This window comes from Ammospiza nelsoni, chromosome 1 (genome assembly GCF_027579445.1).
Source record: "Ammospiza nelsoni isolate bAmmNel1 chromosome 1, bAmmNel1.pri, whole genome shotgun sequence".
Taxonomy (NCBI): Eukaryota; Metazoa; Chordata; class Aves; order Passeriformes; family Passerellidae; genus Ammospiza; species Ammospiza nelsoni.
The window spans coordinates 59,688,571-59,708,945 of NC_080633.1; the positions used below are offsets into that span (position 1 = coordinate 59,688,571).

Below are 20,375 nucleotides of genomic sequence, written 5' to 3' on the forward strand. Positions count from 1 at the left end.
TTAGCCAGCCTGTCATTCCTCCTCCTACTCAGTGTCTGGTGTCACTGGTCAGTTTAGCTTACATCCGTGCATTAACTCCTGAGCAACTAGGATGATTTTAGTGACCAGAACTGAATTGTGTTCACACAGCAACGTGCTGTAATTCGCAGTTTTTACCCATACAGTTTCAAGTAAGGGAAAACAACCTAAGTTTAGGCAGTTGTCTGTTTCCAGTTGAGTACTTTAGAATCTGAATTTTGTGCACAATTTGTTACTGAATAGACTCAAGAGCATCCTGGAATAATTCTGGAAGCTAACCTGGAGATCTGGTGGCACTTGGGCAGTTTCTTCTACTTAGGTAACCATTACTTCAAAATATCTGTTTTCTCAAGACAATTTCTTCACGATTTCTCAAAATACTTTTGTTTACACAAATAAAGATTGGCTTTCTAATCTGGGCTACTCCTATTTTCAACTTGAAAGTTTGTTTAGACCATTGTGCTTAAGGAAAAATAATGTGCTAAGGGCTCCAAGGAAAGCATGTAAAGAAGTTGGCATAACTGCCTGATGATAATGTGCAAGTGATACATGAAACATGAGCCATTAAATAACAAAATGTTTTAAATAATGCAGTTTATACATAATTTGATTGTTATAGTCTCTCTGCGTGAGTCAGACGCAATGACATCAGGAACGTCAGGATCCCCATCCAAAAATCAGAGTTCAGAACATCCGCTATGTATTTGTAACTTCAGCAATCAAACTATCAAGTCTGTGTAATGGAATAGAGCTTTGTTCAAGTAGCAGAGCTGCTACTTCCTTGTAGGAAAGCGAAGTCTCAATGTTATCACTGGTCACCTGATCTACATAGGAGGCTGTTTTGGATATTTTGGTACTCCAAGAATGTCTTTGACAAATACATTCTGTGGTAATGTGCAGGTTCATGTGCTGCACATATGCTGCAAGAATTGCCCAGTGGAAGAAATGCTTGCAGTTGAGCAAAGTGCTGCTATGCAGGAAGTAAACAAAAGGCTTCTGAAATCCTGAAACAGACATTTCTATTTTTAATTCAGCTCCTTTTCCCCTTTAACATTCACAAAAAAAAACTTTTGCAGTTTCTGCTCTAGGACACAAAATCATACATCACTCAGATGCAGGAAAACCCATCTCATTTCCTACCTGTTGGATGAGCAGCAGAGGATGAGCAGCCTTCCTGCTACTAACAAGGTAGAAGAAAGCATTAGTAGTATTATGGGGAGCCCAAGGAACAAGCTTTGAGGAGAGCTCTGCAGCCACTTGGACGCATGGTGATGATCCATTCTTTTAAGTGTGGCTGAAGGAGGTGTTTGCAGTGTGCATGCTGTCATTCTCCACACAACACCTGTGTGCAGCACTTGCCCTCTCCTGGCCCAGTGCAAGCAGCAGTAGAGGCTCCCTGGTCACTTTGGATCTGCCCTACTTTGGGTAGAAGTTGCACACTTTCCCTCCCCAGCCAGTGCAATTCAGAGAGCCACAGAAATCACAGAATCATAGAATGGTTTGGGTTGGAGGGGACCTTAAAGACCATCTAGTTCCAATCTCGCTGCCATGGACACCTTTCATGAGGCCACGTTGCTCTGAGCCCCAATCCAGCCTGGCCTGGAACATTCACAGGGATGGAACAGACACAGCTTCTCTGGGTAGCCTGTTCCAGTGCCTCGCCACCCTCAAAGTAAAGACTTTCTTCCTAGTATCTAATCTAAATCTACTCCCTTTCAGTTTAAAGCCATTCCCCCTTGTCCACGAGGCACGACGGAATTTTCCGAAACTCCTGGGCAGCAGGACCCGGGGCGGTGGCTCAGCGCAGCCCGAGGAGGAGAAGGCGCCCAGGTGGGCCCGGGGGAGCCAAGCCCCCTCCGGCGCCAGGCTCCCACGGTAGCCCGGTGCTGCCCGCCGTGTCCCGGTGCCGCGGGGGCAGGGGAGGCGGGCCCGGGCCCGGTGCCACCGCTCCCCGCCGGAGGAAGGGGCGGCCCCGGCGCTCATTGGCGGAGGCGGGGCCGCTCCCGGTGCGTCACGGGCCGCCCCGGCCGCCGCTGCCCGCCCGCCCACGGAGCGGCGCCGGGGGATGGAGGCGGCGGTGGTCGGAGCTCGGGGAGCAGGTGCGGGGCGGGCGGTCGTGCCTGCCCGCGGGGCGGGGAGAGCACGGGTGGGCGATGGAGGCGGAGGAGACCCCTCGGAGACACTACCTGGGGGCCGGGCGGGGTGGCGGCGGAGCCGCGTATCCGCGCCCTGCCCGGGCGCTCTTAGCGATGGAGCGGCGCGGCTGCTGTGCCGGGGCCGGGCTTCCCCTGTGGAGCGCCGGGCTGGGACCGGGGCCGGGACCGGGACCGGGGCTGAGGCTGAGGCTGGAGCGGGGCCGGCCCCGACCCGCCCGCGGCAGGGCGGTGGTCCGGGCTCGCCGGCGCCCGGCTGGCAGCGGCCGGAGCCGCCCTCGGCAGTGCCAGGCTCACGCCCCATCCCTTTTCCCCAGGTCCGGGCCCCGCGGGAGAGGGCGCAGTCATGGTGCCGCATCCCGGGCAGGAGCCCGCCCGTGGCTAGAGCCGGCCCCGGCCGGAGAGCTGCGGCGGGGCACCCTCAGCCTGAGGGCATCCCTCAGCCTGAGCGCCTCCCCGCGCGCCCCCGGCATGGAGCCGGGCGGCCTGGAGTGGCTGCTGGTGCCCATGCGGCAGCTGGTGTCCTGGGGCGCCGCGGGGGCCATGGTGTTCGGCGGCGTCGTGCCCTACATCCCCCAGTACCGGGACATTCGGCGCACCCAGAACGCCGAGGGCTTCTCCACCTACGTCTGCCTGGTGCTGCTGGTCGCAAACATTCTGCGCATACTTTTTTGGTAAGTTGGCTGTGTTTCTGCTCAGTTCTGAAGGTTCCTGATTGTTTGCCAGGTGTAAAGCTTCGATTGGAATGCTTGAAGAAATAAAGTTTTACGTGCATTTTCCCTTCTCTTGAAGTTCTAAATGCTGTCTTTCCGTTAGTGTGTGTCTATTAAGTCGAGTGAACTGGGCTGGGGAGCATGGTTTGTTTCCCTTGCCAGATCTGATTATCAGCACTCTGATTTCCAAGATGAACCTTTTAAACTTGTTGGTAAAGAGGTTTTTGCTAAGTCAGATCTTTTTTTTGCCGACTGTATTTTGCATTTCTCATATTCCACTATCTCCATTTTCAGAGTGAAAGCCTCGGTATCACACACTTATTCGAATGTCTAGTTGGCATTAGAGTCACTGGAACACTTGCCATATATTCTTGCATTTTCCCAGGGTGCTAGCTGGCTTCAGAGGGGGTTCACTTGTAGATCTTCATGCACAACTACAGATGAAAATTTTTTTTCTTGGATAAGCAAGGAAAAGGTGTGCTGCCTTTCAAAAGCAAATTTCTTTTGCTTTCAACACCAGTTTCAATACTTAAGAGCAAGTTTGTTTCCATATTTTAGTCTTGTGTTGCCGGACAAAGAAAACGTTATTACGGCGTGATTTCTGTGAATCAATGTTATAAATATCTTGCCCATTGTTTCTGATTATACAGGTGCTACACCACTGAGAATGTACTTGGGAAACCAAACATGAAATGGTCTGGGTAATTAGTGCAACTAAGGACAGTTATTCTATGATTCTGTTTTGACTACAAAGTAGTGCTTTTTAATCCATAAAGAACTGATAGGTAACAAGGCTGCATCCGTTTGTTGGTTTTTGGTTTCTTTTTAAAGAAACCTCCTCTGACTCTGTATAATGGCTTCCTGGTTTCTGCTACAGCAAAATACAGCATGTAAGTGCTGTGCTGGAGTGGAGTGGAAAGCAGGAGACCCTTTCTTGGCACCACAAGCTGGCAGTCAAACAGAGGAGTCATCGCTGGAACAGAGCTACTTGTTGCGTTGGAACTGTGTTTTCCTGGGGAGAAGTATATGGAGAAAGCAGAGAGCAGGAGGGGAGCAGAGGAACTGGCAGGAGAAGGAGAAGCAAAGAGCCTGAGCTGACAGTGTTAGAAAGAGAAATAGTCTAATTTTTGGTTGTACTGGAGACAGTCAAAATATAGAAATGGCTTACACCTGAATGGAGATGCTGGCAGTTTCTAGGTAACTCAGGTGAGTGCATCTCTTTAGTGAGACTCAGACTATGGAAAAACTGAAAGATCTTTAGTTTGAATTGATTTTAAGTACATCTAGTTGAGAGATGTGTGAAAGTATAAATACTGCAAGTAGTGAAAAGTTATAATTTATATCAATATTGAAAGGTTTGTCAATACCTCAAAAGAGAGAATGCAGTTTTATTGGTAGGAGTAGGTATGAATAGATGAGCCACATGATAGTATCACTCCCTGACATGTGTAAGCACTGTGTAACTTCTGGTCACCTTGGACCTTAGCATGGAGTGGCTTCACATGGCACCCTGCAGAAACCTTTCTGTCTGTGCTTGCAATGAATTGTCTCTCTCTGGTTCTGCTGAACTAAAAGACAAAAGAGTACTTGCATAATGATAATTCAGTGTTCCCAGGAGAGAATATTGCATCCCTGGTAGTTAGTTATAAGCACCAGTAAGTCATGAAAACGGCATTGAAGGTGGATGATATCCTTGGGTATCTGGATGATTTAAGGAAGATCACGGAGCAAGAGCCTGTGATTCCTGTGAACATTGTGAAAATGCACTCATGTAGCATCTTGGCAATTCAATTTTTGCATTATTTGGTTAATGTCACCTATGGCCGATGCATTATCTGGGACACAATGCTCTCAATAATGACATAAACAGCAGAATGATTTTAATTGTATATGTAAAATTCTTTGGAGGAAATTAGAAAGTTTTTATTTATTTTGTTTTAAATTTATTAAATAATTTAATCCATTGTGGTGCCAAGACAGAATTGTTCCTACAAGTAATTTTGTTCTGTATATAATCTTTTTCCCCAAGTACTACTTGATGTCTCCTTCCCTTAAGAAAACCCTGTATTAATCCAAGTCTCTCTTCTGAAAACTCTGCTGCCATAAAGCTTCTGATTTCATTTAGTTTCAGTTCATTACCTGTGATTATTAAGCATGATGTTTGAGCCAGAGTAATTTTTTGTGGACTTCCTCTCCTCCCTGATCCAAAAAGAAGTACTTAAATTGTTAGGCCTCAAAAACTTTCAAGTTTTAATAGTGTTGCTTTTCAGGACTTAATCTTTTCCTAGGATGGATGATGTTTTTGTTGTTTTTTGCTTGTTTGTTTTGTTTTAACGTCAAAGACGCTTCTGTAATTTGTGTCTGTGGTTACTTCCAGGTTTTCCCTGAAATTTCATGTATTGAATTTGTGGCTCACAAGGACAGACTGTTCCTGCCTGTAATGCCTTTTATGCCTCTGTATACTTGCTCTTGGGTAGTGCTGGTGTTTCTGTATTTGTGTTACTCATAACAGACCCAGTCCTCCCACCTTTCCCTTATGGCTTTATTACTCTTCCTTCTTCTCAGCTATGGGGACAATTCCCTCACATTCTCTTTGTGGAATAATGGATTCCACAGGTTCCTATAACTGTACTTGGTTATTTCAGAGGTTATCGCTTATTGGTTTAATGCCTGGTTTTGTTGTGGTTTAAGTTTGACCTTTCATCTCCCCTCCAAATAGAGTATTTGCTTCCTAATCTTCTTGCAATGTTTTACGTGTCAATAGAGTTTCAGCTGGTGAATTGCACTGTGACAGTAGCCAATGAACAAAGTACTACTGAGATCAAGGATAACAATCCTGTTTCCAGTTACCTGTTCTCACCAATTCTGTTTCTCTGATTAGACTGTCTTTAGTGGTAAGCCATCTTTTGAAGTCAAGAGGACTCAGTGCAGTGCCTCTCTTCCTTGTGATTCTTACATCTAATTGCTTAATTTCAAGGTGTTCCCAAAGAACTTTTAGTTTGCTAGTGATGACAATAGCACAGTATCCATTTTTCATGCTTCTCTTTCACACAATGTCTCAAAATTTCATCTTTAAGGAGCTGTTTCTGCTTTCAGTTATGTGTGTTTGGCCTTGCTGTGTTCCAGCAATGTGCCCAAACTTTGGGTGAAAGGATTGTTCTGGAAGAATGAAGACAGGGTATGGATAGCAATGGGTGTGATTCTACTTCACTTTATTTATGCATGTATGGCTTTTGTTTGGGAAAAAGAAACTAAGTTTGGTTATGTTTAAGTCTTTTGCCCTTTTAAAGAGGATTCTTAAAAAAAATTGAAAGGTAGACAGTTTGTGCTTATAACATCATGCAAGGGAGTCTCTTGTTTACCAGTGTGAAGAGCAGATTTTGTGCTGTAGTAGATTTTATACCAATTTAACTTTAAATAGTAATCTATTGTTACAATTTCATCTAACACATCAAAGCAATATTTATTCTGGGGTGCCAGTATAGCTGCTGGATATGATCTATGGCTGCATCAGCTGCCTGCCCCTTTGTTTTGTCCTGCCGTTGTCAGTACTGCTTCTCCTGTTTGTCTTCTCCAGCCCTACAGGTCATTGTTTCTCTGGACTGGTCAACTTGGGGAAAGTTGGCACTGTGGATAGACATCGAGAGACAGTGCAGAACTCCAGGCCTTTGTAATTCTGGTGCATATGAAAGTGTATGGCCTGCTCAAAAAAAAAAACCTGAGAGCAATTTTCTTCCCTCTACATTTTTAATTAAACACTTCATTACCATTTTTGATAGCTTGTGCCTTATGTCTTATTATATGTTCTTGAGTTAGCTCCGTGTTCTTGCTCAAGGGATACCTGAGCTCTGAGGTGATTAATTATCTGTTTAAGCTGTCCCAGGGTGTTTGGAACTTGTGGGATGGCTCCAGAGTTCCCTGTGGCACTAGACCAAGGCACACACATCTTCTGGTTCGTGTGGCTGCCAGCTGAGTAGCTTTGCATTGTCATGATGGAGAACAGCAATGAGAAGGCGGGTGAGAGTTGTGTAATCAGTAGAGGGTGGAGGATGCAGAAAAACTTACTTGTGAGTTCTCCCTCTCTACCCCCTCTCTCTCTTCACCCTTTCTTTTTTGAAACAGAGCTTATAAAGAGATAAATTACAGTTTCTTCTAATATTAAAATGAGAATAAATAACTAGAGGAAAAGGAACTATAGATTTCTTAGAAATCAGCATAGACATTTTTATATATATCTTGAGTAAGTGCAGCCAAAAGTACTTATGTTGCCTGCTATCCCCAAAACTTTTTAAAATTTTTTTTTTCAGTTTTACATTTTGTAAAATGGATGTCAGTATATAATAGGGTTTGTATATTTTCCAAGAAGACAATGTTCTTTCCAAAGGTTTTGAGCTGCAATTCCAAGGGACACTGTACTAAAACTCACACAGCAGTGCCACAGAAATCCAAAACCAAGAAAATAAAACCATCCAGTTTTGGAGTTGTTCTCACAAAATAGTTGCTGTAAGGCAAACCATGGGAACAAGTTCTGGCAGCCAGGGACAGGATGGAGGCTATGGACTGTGTTATTTTTGATCAAAGGTAACTCTCTACCCATTGCACATCAGTTGACCTGAAACAAAAAGTCTTCTTAAAACAGCAATATCAATAGAGCTCAGAGCTCTCTGTGCTGGAGTCAATGGAATAATTAGAGACCCAGGTACGGAGCTGGAGGTCATTTGCAGAGAAATGGTGAACTTGCTCTTGTCAGGGGTAGACTCCTAGGTATTCATTGTGCTGTAACATCTGCAGTGCTACCTGTGGACCAGGTCCCTTCTGTCTTGTGTTGCTCTGGCTTTGGAACGCAAAGCAGTGAAGTCTGAAAGACTTTCTGCGAGAAAGAGAAACTTGTGCTTTTAAGGCTTCTGTTACTAAAATGGATCTTGCCAGTTTTTACCATGTGTGGCATGTGGGATGATGCTACGAATCAAGCTGATAGAATGACTATGACTTTGAAAGATTGCCTTATGTATGGCCTGCTGGTGGAATCTTGCTCAGATATTGAGACTAAAAGTGTTATGCAATTCCTCCTCCTTTTTGTAAGTGCCACAGAGTAGGGATAAGATGCGCTACTTTTTTGTGCAGAAAGTCAAGTGGAATGTTGTATGCACAAGTGAGGAGCTTCATTTGCGATGATGCGTTAAGTGTTGGAAGTTTACATGTCAAGAGGAACCTTGTATCTAAAGATCCTGTTGCAAAACTAGTTTGTTTCTTCTTCCTGCTTAAATCCCAGAGGTTAAATTCTGTAATTATGTGGGGTGCCTTTCAGGACAGCTGCTGTGCTGCTACCCTGGGCTATCTGTTGTGATCCTGGTAGTGTGTGGTGTATCCTGAGTGCTTCCCGTGTTGCCTAGAATCTGTAACTTCTCAGAGAGCTGAAAAGCAGACAGCAGATGAAAGCTGGAACAGCATCCATGAGTGTAGGAGGAAACAGAGTGATCTGGCTGCACCAAAAGCAGTCAGTTTCTTTTCAAAGATGTCTTAGGAAAAGCGATAAGCAAACCTTTATGTTTGGTCTAGCTTAGGCTTCCTTTTCACAGTTGGCATTTGCTGTTTCGAGTAGGCTCAGGACTGGAATAGCAGGATTATTGCAGAACTGAATTGTGCCAATGGAATTATGTAGTTTTCTCAATAACTAGTTAGTCTCTGCTCTGCCTTGAACGTGCACTTCTCTTGTCTTCGTCAGCTTGAACATGCATTAGTCATTTGAAGGCTGTGGAAACACTAATAACATAACTAATAGCATGTAAGCCACTCCCTCTCCTTTATTTGTTTATTTGACTAGTACAGGAAATAAAGGGTTCTTTTGTTTTTACAAATTAAGTAAACAGTGGAAAAGCTCTTTGTCTCTTTGTAGTCTGACATATGAACTCTGAGTTCCTTGAATACTGCAAGAGTCACTGTTCATTTCCTTATACAACACTGTAGTTATGGGATGAAAATGCAGAATAATGGTGGTGACCCCTCACCCCAGGACTTGAAAGCTGATCTTTTCTGCAAGTCTGTTCTAGTATCCTAAGGCTCTTCACTTTTCTCTCAAAAGGTGCTTTAATTACCTTAGCGTGCTTCCTCTCCTGGCTCCTGCTTACACAGAGACAGGAATAATATCTGTGAGGCAGAAAGGAAACAGCATGGCATGGCATGCTTTCCCTGCAGGGCTTACATCCCACAGTGCTCCGGGCTCAAGCTGGCCTGAGGAATCTTAAACTGGATTAGTGTTGCTTTGGCAGGCCCTGATATTAATGCAGAGTAGGTAGCTCGGAGTGGTGTTTGTGTCCATGATCCTGAGCAAAATGAGTGTTCTGGCTTTACTTTTACAGCTTCAAGAACCCAGGAGTGGTCCTTGACAGTGGTATTCCCTTCAGTCTTGCTGCCCAGGTAGTGGGGTGTAATCCATGTGGTGTAGTTTGCCCTGCCTGTTGGTCTCCATAGCAGCTTGTTTGTTTTTCTGTATATGTGATCTAGTTTAGCGGGTTGTGTTACCTGCAAGACTTATTCTGGGGTTGGGTGTTTGGGGAGATATATTTCACATGAGTGTGTTTTGTTGCATAACCTTTGTTATCTTTTTACTGGATGGTTGTGAAAAACCCTACAGGTGCTTTGCATTGTTTGAAGTTCCCATAAGAATTTTTAAATTTCCCTTTTAACTCCCTTGTGTGTTGTGAATTTTGTTTTACTTTTTTTCCCACCTAGTGTTTAGGGGGAGAGAGTCTGTAGCAATACTTGAATGTCATGACAAATTGTTGTGATCAGACAAGCAGGTGGCTGTGTTTATTTGTGTTTGTGGTGAGCGGGTATTTGTACTGCAGGCAATACTTTTGTGAGGCACCCATTAGTGAATGACCAATAATCTCATCAGCAGGGAGGAGCTAGCCTTGCAGTGACCTGTGGCTGGATTTACTGTCATAATAGCTTCTAACTTGTTGTGCTGCTAGCTCAGCCCTTCTTAAATGCATTACTGTATTTTTACATGCAAATACATTTGTATTGAAGATGGTTTTTCTAAATCTGATGTAAAGTGGTTTATAGTTAATTGTTCTGTACTTGTCAGTAAGTCTTTCCCATAGTTTTTCTCATCCCTGAGTAAGAGACAAATATTATAGTATTGAATTCCAGTAGATGAGGGGAACTTGGCCACAGTCAGCAACACAGGCTGAAGGAGATCTGGAGTCATGAGCCTGGAGCATAGGTTAGGCCAAACTTTTATTCTTTTCCCCTGCATTTTGAACTAGTGCAGTGAAAGCCTTATTCAAAGCACACGCTGCCTATGATTATGCTTATCAGCTGTGTTCTTTATTTCCTTCCTCATAGTGTCCTCCAAATTTGTTACAGTAAAGGCTCCATTGAGGGTAGAAGTGGGGGGCTGAAGGTCGCAGAACTGCTATTCCTGCAGTAGTAACTGGTGGGCCCTCTGGCAGTAGTGCAGAGCCTCAAGGAGCTGTACTTTTCCTCAGCTGTATGCCACTAGGCAAGAAATACTTGGCTCTTTTCACTGATGTGGGCTGCTTGGCTCTTCTGCACATGATTTCCAAGGAAGCTAGTCAAGGACTTTCCAGTCTCTGTCCTGTTCCTTGTTAGTTGACTCATAACAAAAAATCTCTCTGGTGAAATGGCTGCAGTGGAAGCGCAGTAGTGTGAGACAGCATGATGGTGAACCTGGCTGGTTTTTACTAGCATGGAGCTTGGCCATAAAACTAGGCCAAGCATAACAAATTACATTTTGCCAGGGTACTGTAAAACAGGAACTGTCAAGAAGAGGGCAATAATTGCCATGCCTGTGAGGCTTGGGACTCGGTCAGCATGATGTGGTGGAAGATTTACCTTAGTAACTGTGCTGCCAGGAAATTTAGAAAGCCTGTGTGCCTCATGGTGCAGGTGAGGGAGCTGGGGAGCACAGCAATATGTTCTGACCAAACTATTTCCTCAGCATCTCTGTCTTCAAGGCATAAAAACTGGCAGAACTGAGCACAGAGAAGCAGCTCACTGTGATGTGTGTGTCACCTTCCTGTTGTAAATGCAATATGCTTCCACCCTTAACCCCTTATGCACTTACTGAGTGTGTGGTGGGGATTGCTGAGCTTTCATCAGGTGATGTTGGAAGAGCATTACTGATCTCCGCTGAAGGATTCTCCTTTTCCTACAGCAGAATCTTGTGCAATCACTTAAGAGTAAGCTCTTCAGTCAGGACTGGCTACAATCCAAGTTCATCCTCTCTGCTGTGTGAAGGAAGTGCATGGAAGCTCCCAAGACATGTCATCTGTACTTCCTTCCTTCCCCCAATCTTGGTTCAAATAAGGCAGAAATTTATTAAATAGTTGGTGTGTTCTGCAGACCTGGCTTTTCCACTCAGATGTGTAGACAGGGCTATGGGTATTTATTTCTTTATAGGGCAAGTGCTGTTGCTTTTATGACTTAACTTAAAAATGGAGAATTGTCAAAGGGAAGTTTTGCACAATTCCATGTGAAATCTTTGGAGTGTAAGTGTGGAGAGCACACATAACTGGTGTTAATGTGGCATAACTCTCTGGTCTCTCTGTACTGACTTACTGCTTACTGAATGTGATTCTCCTTTCAAAATAATAGGTTTGCTGCTGGCTTTTGAAGCAAAGCCTTAAGCTTCTCTCTTCAGCATCTCTAGGATCAGTCCACTGGGATGTTGGAATAAGGTTCTCAGATACTTCTGCTCTGAGCTCCTGTATGGGCAACTAAGTCTGTTTGGTGACTCTGGCTTCCTGAGCCTTCCATACCTCTCACTGGTAGCATTTCTTTTTGCATGTGTTTAGATGTTTTATGTACTTTCTCTTCCTTTTTTAGGTTTGGAAGGCGTTTTGAATCCCCTCTTTTGTGGCAGAGCATTATCATGATCATTACAATGTTACTGATGCTGAAACTGTGCACTGAAATTCGTGTGTCCAATGAGCTGAACGTGAAACGCCGCTCTTTTGCAGGTCAGTGATGGGAATTGGCTTTTTTAGGATAAATATCTCTGAAAATATGGTGTGCTCTACTTTCAGTACAAAAATTCTGTGTTGCAGTCCAGTCTCCCCACTGTAGCACTTTCTGAACTTTTTTTTAAAACTGCTTATTTTCTAGATAAAAATGTTCAGCTGAAATTTTATTTCAGACAGGTCTTGGTTCAGTCTAGAAATTGGAGTTCTCCCTAGTATTTCACACCACATTCTGAATATAGAGCTAGTTGCTATGTTATTGTGCTAGCCTGGATTTTTTAAAAGATCTTGGCTGGAGTAAGAAGCTGTTTTCTTCAGCTGTATGTTTTACCAAGTTCTTAGTTATGATCTTATGCTGTTATCTAAATGTTGTAATTGCAAACATTTGCTTTTGTAGATAATAATTTTCTATTTACTTGAGTTACTGACCATCAAGAAACCAGGTGCTTCTTACCATGGTTGCAAAACTATCTTTTTTTTTTTTTGTGTACCATTTCCTTTGGCTTTAGTGTGAGATTAGTTGGGATTTGTGGGAATTTTCTCATATTTTTGTTTTGGTTAATTTTGATAATTTCAGTTGGGACAGACTATTATTCTCTGTTTAATAAAATGTTCAGTCTTTGTGCAAAGTCTTTTTCTCCCTGCAGATAAGAAATGTGAGATAGGGTAGATTTTTGTTTCTTTGTGTTGACTTTGAACACAAAGAACAGCTTATTACCAACAAGAACAGAATTAACACTGTCAGCTTTCTGTCAGTTGTTTTGCCATTAAGGATGTATAATTTATTCTCTCCATCTGTTCTCTTCCACACTCCCTAGTAATTGAGGGTCTGATCCAATTCCAGATATCCACAGCCAGCATTAGAAGGCAGCAGCTCCTGGCTGTGCAGTAGGGTAATTTATCTAATAGCTAAGGAGGCTACTTCCATTCCTGCTCATTGTAGAGTGTAGTGAGAAACTATTCAGGTAAGTGAATTCATGTGGAAGAGGAGCTGCAATCCAGCTTCCAAACACAAGCTGCTGTGTTCACAGGGGTTTTCAGTCTGGCAGGATGAACGACTTAAAAGCTGCTTCCAGCCAGATTTAGCAGCAGGTAAAATCCAGGAAGCATTTGGGAGGGGCATGTGTGCTTTCTTCCTCCTCTGCTGTTAGTGCTAGCATTTTGTGGAGTGACAGAGAGGTTTCTCTGTTTGCCCTTTCTGAGAGGAAATTGTTCTTGGGCACATTTACACACACACACACTTGCAGGCTCCTTCAGTAACCTTTGGACAGAAAAGGGAGACTCTTCAGTTTAATATATAGTGCTCTTTAAGCAACTCTCCCTGAAGGACATACAGTCTCCTAAGGGGGTAATCAGTCCTTCCCTTGACAGATGATAGAACCTCTTTAAGGTTGCATTGTATTATATAAACTTTTTTCCTAAAACTCATTTTGTCATAGGGAATTTGCTAGAGAGATGGATTTTTACCTACTTCTGGTCCTTCATTATTTGTTTTCATAGAAAGGCATGAGTCTTCCTACAAGCACTGAGAATAGTTGGAATATCTTTCTTACATGGGATTGATATTTAGTAAGGACAACTGTATGATGGGTCAGAATAAACATTCAGGTGCATGCAAAGCTCCTTTCAAGCTGGACAGAATGGTAGGTTTCAAGAACAATACGAGTAGGAGTGAGAACTCTGTTTCTAATCAAACACCTAATCTTATCTCTAAAGTTTTATGGTGATCTAGGCAAGCTGGTAAGTCTGTGTACTTACTTTCCTTTCTTATAGTTTGCTGGGGCAGTGAAGAGCTAGGTTTGAAGTCATTGTTTTTGTTAACCTTGCAGAATCCTAAGGGAAGGTACAGCATTTCTGTATGATAATTGTTATTTCTCACATTGCTGCTCTTCATTGTAAACGTTTTTCTTTTCTATCCTCCCTTTGAATGTTTCAGCAAAATTAACCTAAATATTTAGAAAGAATAGAATATTTCAGTGGAAGGGAGTTTGCTGTTTTCTTATATTATTTTTAAATGTGGTATTTCTTCCAAGTGGTAGAAGTGTGTTTACCAGTGTGTTTTCAGTTATGTGGGAATTGACTTTTTTCCTTTTGTTTTTATTTTTCTCACAAATTAGGTCCCTTAAGTAATAACTAGTTCAGAAAGAATCTGCTTCCTATCTTGAAGCATTAAGAAGCAATCTCTTCAAATCCTGACCAGCTTGTTCTTTATTCTTTATCATGTTTTCTGGTGTTACTGGCTTAAAATACCCAAAATGTCAATAGCTATTCAGAACATGCAAAGCCATTCAGTCAATTTGCTTGTATTTTGATTTGTAGGGTAACTATCATAGCATGAGAAATGCAGTCTCCCTAGATTTTCTAGTAATGTTTGATCTTTTTTCCTTTTATTTTTTTTAGACTCTGTACATAGAGAACTTAAAAAGATTATGTGAATTTTCTTAAATTTTTCCCTTCTCACAGTTACTTCTAAATTGTGGGATTTTTCCCCCACTCCCTTTTAGTATTACAAAATGAAATTAAGTTGAAAGTGGTGTCACCCATCTTGTGCTGTTGCTGCCTTCTCTGATTTTTTGTTTTGGATACAGAGACTTTATCCTTCAGTACATACCAATTGAAAACAGAGCAAATGCTGTTCATATATCCAACTGTTCTATTACCTTTTTTTTTTAACTTGGACTGTATAGCCTGTTTTTAACAATTCAGGTTGGAGAAAGCCAGCACCCAAATCAGGCAAAATACAGAACTAACAAATACCCCAATTTGATTTTAAAACCTCCAGTGATAAGACAGTTCTCTCCCTTGCATGATGTTGCTTTGAAAACTACATGGGGTCCTCAGGTGAAATCAGCAGCTGTGAACAATAGCTTCTTGTCTTTTATTTTGTATTCAGCCTCACTGCATCTTAAGTGCTCCAATGCAGATCTTCTGGTACCATTATTGGGGTAACAACAGTTTTCCATATTTGTTCCCAAGTTTTAAAGTTGTATCTGTGGAGCCATATTTATGCTGCGTTGTTGGCACAGTACAGAAAGGGCCATGCTTCTTGTTAATTTTGTTGTTGTTTTTGTTCAAAGTATTGTAATATTTTGGGGCATGATGGTGCTACCATGCTAAAGAGCTGAATTTTGAAATACAAAATGTGGATGTGCTATGTCTTTACTCAAGAACCAAGAGGTAGCTGAAGCAAAATTGTCACAGGTACAGACAGCTGAAAACATCTGGTTACTTTTGGGAATGTTGGTGGGCCAGAGCAGTTTGTTCATATTCTTGGAGAGACAGACACTCTCCCCAAATCAGCCTCCCACCTCTCTCCAGCAAACATTCTAGTAATGCCCAAGACGTTGTGACAGATTTTGACTCCCTTGAATGTATGAACTATACTGAAAACCAGTGGACAATATTTATTGAAAGGAGATTCTTGGACATCTCTCTCTGTACTTGTGCAGCCTGGGCTCCACAAGTAGAGCATGGGCTCCTGTGTTTTTGCATTAAGATCATTTCCTCTTGTCATTCATCCAGTTTTGCTGATTGACTTAATCTCCTTTATAACTTGTATCTTATTATAGCACTATGATCCTTTGAAGAGCTTTGGTTTTGGCACTGAAGAATTCTCTTGTGTAATATATGGGTTTCAACTGGCAGAGGAAAGTTAGAGTGGAAAAGGTTTAGCATGCAGCATGGTTGCAGATGAGGTCTGTTCTCTTCTTCTTCTTCTTGGGCTTTGTGACAGTATTTTTGAATAGCATTTTCCACCAGAGGCAAGATAACTACTGTCTCAGCTGTTAATACGTACATACATATATGTCCACACACCCTGTGTTGCTGAGGTAACAGGATGTTTTCTCTGATCATTAAAAGTTAGAATTTATGTAGTCTAAGGTAAGAATCAAGCTGCCTGTTTAATTGTTTTTTAAGCCTTTATTTTCCCCTCCTAGGTACACTGCATATTGGGTTGTGCACTGAGACTGTTCAGGGACTTCGTACTGCTCAGTCCTATCTTAGCATTGTGGGGTGGGAGCCTTATAGAAAGCATGGGGACTAAAATTTCTGGCATGTTTTGGTCTGGCTATTATTTTTTAATGAATAAAATGTACTAACTGACTAAACTGTAGCTCAAATAACCACTGTTACATTTAATCATAAAAGTCTGTTTGTCTTTCCTTTCTTTTTTTTTTTCCCTTCAACTCTTTTTTTATGTAGCTGCAGATAGTAAGGATGAAGAAATCAAAGCACCTCCCAAGAGATCCTATCTGGGTATGTACTGTACAAACCCATTCTGCCTGAAGTTGTCCCCTTAACCACATATTTCATGATTTGCTACTTTTTGTGATCATTTTTGGAAATGATTGCATGATCATTTCTATAGAGAATGTTTGCATTACCTTTTCTTGACATACTAAAACCTGGTTTATAATTTTTTTTTAATTTTTCACCTGCCCACTTTTAACTTTCATGGAAAAGAGGAAAAGATGCTTTCAGCTCTATTTCAGAAACTAATTCTTTGAAGGCAGTTGAATTGACTACATTGTGTGTCTTCCATACTCCTTCCCCAAGCTGGACAAACAAAACAGTGATTCACTTCTTCAGACTCAGTTGGCCTTTTTTCAGCTCTAATGCTGAGGAAACTATGAAATATACAGCAGTATCTTTTAGCAGATATTTCACTTTGATATTCAAGCAAAGTGCCTGCATCCTTGTGAATATTCTTCTCTTTTTCATTATAGAGCAGCATCAAAATTGCTGTTTGAGAATTAGTAATGCTCAAGGTGAGAGCTTCCAATCTTCAGTTTCAGAGTTGGAATCTATGTAGTTTAATTTAGCTAAGGAACAAGAAGTATTAGGTGCAAACTAGCCTTGCAGTACTTTTTCCACTCCTAATAGTTTAGAATGCCAGTTTTAGTCAAGTAATTGTAGTTTTGTTTTAAATTAGTTGGGGTATTGCATCAGAGAAGTTCCCCAAAATCAACTTTTAGTCTGGTTTTAACTGAACTGATTCAGAATCTTCCATTGGTACCAGCTATATTCTGTTGCAGTTCTTGAGTTAGTGAGGGATCAACTCAGCTGGCAATATCCAGGGCACAGAAGAACATTACTGCAGCAAAACGAGAGTCTCTGTATTTCTCAACACACAGTTAATCAAGCTGGAGTTAGCTCTAAGAAACTGCCCAAGAATGGTATTAACCTGAGTGCTTTCTTGAAGCCATAAGGCCATTCCTGCTTAGGTTAAATAAGACTGTCTTTTAATGATTCATCTTCTGGATCTCCCCTTTCAGAGTTAGGGGCAAAATCCATGCTTTGGGAAATTTATCAGTTTTTTTTGTCTGATACCGGTATTTTTGCAAAGCAACTTTTCCTTTTATATTTTCAAAACATTATTTTGTCTGGATTTGGTACCAAACTGTTTTCTTTCTGTTTGTCTTTAACTCTAGTTTGTGTGGTCATTCTCACTGGCTTGCAACACTAATCATTGGAATGTAATGTTTAAGCAGTTCTGTCTTCCATGTGCCTGTATTCCTGTTGTCTTTTACTAGTTTCTAGCAACGCTTTATTTACAGTCTCAGAGCTATAAACAGTTGCCAGCTTCCAGTGGTTAAAATTAAACAGAAATAAGTAACTTAATGTGACCTTTTACTTTTTTCAGTCAATGTTTTTTCCTTGTCTTTTTGGTTAAAAAGTAATTTGTTGGCAGTTTGATAGCTTAAAAAGATGTAGAATAAAGCACCACACATCTTAATCCAGCTGGTCTAAGTCTGAAACATTGGTTAATAGGCATTACTTGAGGTTTGTTTTGGAGTTGCTTAGAAAAATGGGATGAATTGAATTATCACTAAGGAACGAGGCAGCCTTATACTACTGCTCTGAAGTTTAAAGACTGGGTGGGCAAGTTAGAAATATGACAACTCTCACTGCTATAAAGAAATTAGAGATGTTTTGAGCTGTTGCATACAAAAGTATGTGCTGGTGGTATGAAGAGTGAGGTGCACAGTGCTGTGTCACAGCATATGTCATACTGAATTGACATAGGGCTTAACTGAGCTGTGCCTTGCAGTGCTGGGTTTTTCTACAGCTCTGGGGAAGCTCACTTAGGGATTAGCTGAGGGGAATATTGACCATACTTTCATGTGCTTGTGCATTCTCATTATTAAATTAAAACTTTAATGAGTTTTAATTAAAACTTCTGCTCAAGAACGACATGTTTTTTAATTTCCTTTGAATAGTTAAGTGGTGTAAAAAATTTTTCAATGTAGTTTTAGGCTTCAGAAATTATTATATTAATTTACTACATCTTTATTTACAGTAATTTACTACATGACCAGAAAAAGAAAGTATGTCTGTAAATTATGTCTGTAAATTTTGATCTGTGAAAACTATTTAGTTATAGAGCTGTTGAGCCATTAGTCTGAAAATGTACTGGGCTACTGATGAATTTTATGTGAACTTGTTAGATAAGTACAAAGGCATTTGTTCGGTGCTTCTCCTTGAATAGAACTGAAGAGGTCCCTGAGATTGCTTTAGGGTTTGTTTTATTGTTGGTAGTTCAAGAAACCACTTAATGCCACTATTTTTCCACATGTTATCTGACAAAGTCTTTATCTCTGTCACATGACACTGAAAAGTGACTTTCTATCAGTCAATACTGAGAGAGAGTTGAGGGTGTGGGGGAAGGTTACTGCAGTTTGAATGACCTAAAAAAATTTACAGTAAGGTTAGCCCCAGGGTGTAAGGTTTTCTGATTCCATACAGAAATAAAATGATTTTCCTTTTTTTTCTTGGTGAAGGAAAGATCAAAAAGAGGTAGCTCCAGTTCTAAAGGATTAATGCTTTATTTTTTTTTGTTTTCTAATTCAGATACCTAGTTCTACCTAGTGCTTGGTAGGGTAGCATGGCAACTGCTGAGACTGTGCAAGGCGCAGTTGAGTTGAAATTTGGGTTTTTGCTTGTTCCTTGTTTCATGATGAGATGATTTAGAACAAATATGAATGAGTGTATTAATCTGTTTTGCTAAAATACAAATTCCATATATATATTCTGAGCCCTGTGAGTGTTGGAGACTGTTGGGGTAACAAAATCACTAAAGAAGTAACAAAACACGACCACAGTTCCTAAGAGCCTGTATTGTTTAAAATTGTTCAGGGTGGTTTCAGTGTGTGGCAGGTGAGTCTCAACATGGGTGAGACTTACTGGAATTTTTTTTTCCTTCTAAGTAGATGGTTAAGCATTTGGAAAGACATTTCTGGGATTTCCTTCTGTATCTGAAGATGGTTTTAACACTTGCTGTATTACAGAATCCTGAACCTTGGTTTTAACTTAAAAAAACCTCATCTGATTTGATGAGTGTTATTTCACTAAATTTTAAAACACGAGTAATAAGAACTAGTGGTAATGGAACAGCAAAAACTTAGATTCATGGAATACCTGTTGCAAAATATTTCAAACTACTAAACATTTTTTATGGGGGGAAAATGTAAAATGTATGTATAGTTGACTTTGCAGCCTTACAGTTGCATAATAATGAGGAGAAAATAGTAATGTGAATTGAGCAGGTGCAGGCATCTGCTGCAAGTTTCCACTGGCAGTGTGACAGCCTGGTGAATGACTCGCACTTCCACCTCTCCTTTTGTCCGTGCTCCTTAGTTAGCTCAGGGCAGCAGTTGGCTTGTGTTGTTCAACAGCACCACCACAGTGTTGACATATTTGAGAACAGCACTACTGCGTTACATGTGCCGTGAAGGATGTAAACTTTATCTAATCAGCTCTCTGACTTCTGTTCAGTGTTAGGTCTGTTTGGGCTCAGCACGGCGTCCTGCACAGCTTGTGTACGAGCACTGTGTTTTTCCAGGGGTGCTCTGTAAGTCCACATGCATTATGTGCTTCTCTGTCCAGCCCTAACACCCTGAGCAGAGCTGGGGACACAGCAGAGGCACAGCTTTCCTTGCTGGTTGTGGGGAGCACCTGGGTTTCATTGGAAGTGCTTGACTTCTGCACTGTGGTGCCTGGTGGTTGAATTCCCTGTACAGCTGGAACAATGAGAGCAGAGTTGTTGCTGGGGTGTCACCACCTCTGTCTGTGCATAACTGAACATGGAAGTGCTTTTGGAAGGATTTTGATCTCTCCTCCCCAGGATTATATGTATCCTTGTAGACTAATTTCAGAGTGCTTTTGTTAGTATTTTGGGGAGGATGTTCAGGAGAAGGGATTATAATGGCATGTCTGTGAGAAAACAGGATGCCAAAAGGATATTTTTTTTGCTTTGTTTAGTTTTGCTTTGTTTAGTTTTGTGGTTTGTTTTTAATTTTTTTTAAAGGATTAAAAAATATTAATGGAGTTCTAGTTGTTGAAGAATTCAGGTCTACTTTGCCTGAGAAAATGGCATCTGTCTGCATTAACGCTTTGGTTGTAATTCTTTATATGATGGGAACAGTTACTTCCCCATGTGTTTCTCTGCATCAATTTGTAGACCTTTTAGGAGACAAAAGAGAGTTAAAAAATGGAGATTATAA

General features: G+C 41.4%; 1 protein-coding gene across 3 annotated transcripts in view; it reads left to right on the forward strand.

Moving 5' to 3' along the window:
* Positions 1-2,070: 2,070 nt before the first annotated feature.
* The window catches only part of SLC66A2 (solute carrier family 66 member 2), a 66,190-nt gene continuing 47,885 nt past the window's right edge, over positions 2,071-20,375 (forward strand). For 2 of the 3 annotated variants that reach the window (XM_059474895.1, XM_059474900.1), the window contains exons 1-4: positions 2,071-2,117; positions 2,489-2,845; positions 11,738-11,871; positions 16,075-16,128. In XM_059474895.1, coding sequence (XP_059330878.1) covers positions 2,643-2,845; positions 11,738-11,871; positions 16,075-16,128 — 391 coding nt within the window. In that variant the 5' untranslated portion in view covers positions 2,071-2,117; positions 2,489-2,642. The remainder of the gene's footprint in view (positions 2,118-2,488; positions 2,846-11,737; positions 11,872-16,074; positions 16,129-20,375) is intronic. The other variant, XM_059474906.1, reaches the window with a different exon arrangement.